Source organism: Choloepus didactylus, chromosome 6 (genome assembly GCF_015220235.1).
Source record: "Choloepus didactylus isolate mChoDid1 chromosome 6, mChoDid1.pri, whole genome shotgun sequence".
Lineage (NCBI taxonomy): Eukaryota > Metazoa > Chordata > Mammalia > Pilosa > Megalonychidae > Choloepus > Choloepus didactylus.
In genome coordinates this window covers 79,571,582-79,572,933 of record NC_051312.1, presented here as the reverse complement: position 1 = coordinate 79,572,933, position 1,352 = coordinate 79,571,582, and the positions used below count along the sequence as shown (strand labels likewise).

The 1,352-nt window shown below is 48.1% G+C and overlaps 1 protein-coding gene across 1 annotated transcript; it reads right to left on the bottom strand.

Annotated features, from left to right (window-relative positions):
* Positions 1 to 380: 380 nt before the first annotated feature.
* Positions 381 to 1,352, bottom strand: LOC119537039 (putative olfactory receptor 52P1). Its single transcript, XM_037839667.1, has one exon. The coding sequence runs from the start codon at positions 1,350 to 1,352 to the stop codon at positions 381 to 383; it is 972 nt and encodes a 323-aa protein (XP_037695595.1).

Sequence of the window (1,352 nt, the reverse complement as noted above, 5' to 3'; positions counted from 1 at the left end):
ACCACCCACAGCTGGGTGGGGCACATTCCAAGCAAATCTAACCAGCACCAAAAGGTCTGTCCCACAAGACCACAAAGATAATGGCATTTGGGGGACATAATACATTCAAAGCGGCACACATGTTTAAGTGATGAACAGGAGCACAGGCATGAGAATTATCAGGAATCCTCTGCCATTAGAGTGCCCCTCTTAGACATAGAAGGAGATACTGTAGGTTCTCCCTATTCAGTCATAAAACAATGAAAGGACAAACTCTGTCTTCCCATAAGTTAGAAAAAATCACTCCTCCATCATCTATTCTTTCTACAGTTCAACTGGAGACATAACTGTGTCCTTGATGTTTGGACAAAGATATTGAATAATACGTCCTCATTGTTCATTTACTCACAGATTTTTTTTTGCCGGGACCCACAGTTGACTGCATTTCCTCTACACAGGCACTTGGTGACCTTGTCCCGTATTTCCTTCATCTTTATGCCATAGATGATGGGGTTCAGCATTGAGGGTAGGAGGAGGTAGAGATTGGCAAGGAGAATATGGGCATGAGGTGGGATATTGCGACCCATGCGGTGGGCGAGAGAGGAAAAGAGTGCAGGCACATAGGTGACAAGGATGACAAAGAGGTGTGCTGAGCAGGTGTTCAGGGCTTTGCAGGTGGCATCTCGAGAGTTGAGGTGCACCACAGCTTGCAGGATGAAGGCATAAGAGAAGCCAATGAGCAGTAGATCAAGTCCCACCACAAGAAGGACCACAAAGAGCCCATAGATACGATTGGGTCTGGTGTGGTCACAGGCCATTTTCACCACAGCCATGTGGTCACAGTAGGTGTGAGGAATGACCATGTGGCAGAAGGTCAGCCTTTGAAGCAGAAGAGGCATGGGCAGGATAAGAATCACCCCCTTGGCTAGAGCCGCCAGCCCCAGGCGTCTGACTAGGGAATGGCTCAGGATTGTGCTGTAGCGTAATGGCTCACACACAGCCACATAGCGGTCAAAAGCCATTGCCACAAGTAGGGCTGATTTTACCACAGATGCACCATGAATGAAAAACATCTGAGTGAAACAGGCACTGGCAGCAATGTTCCCAGCATTAAACCAGAAGAGGCAGAGGAGCTTGGGCATCAGAAACAGAGTGGATATGAGGTCAGCTGCCATCAGCAGGGACAGGAGCAGGTACATTGGTGTATGAAGTGTGGGCTCTGTGGCTACCAGGAAAAGGATAACACTATTGCCAATGAGGATAGCCAAAAACATGGAGGAGAAAGGCAGAGAAAGCCACAAGTGCTGCAGCTCTAAGCCAGGTATGCCCATCAGAGTGAAGGTCATGAAGCTGGAATGGTTGAAGATTAGCAT

What these genes read in the sequence shown, in the direction of transcription:
- LOC119537039 (XM_037839667.1), bottom strand. Translation starts at nt 1,352, where the DNA reads ATGCTAATCTTCAACCATTCCAGCTTCATGACCTTCACTCTGATGGGC.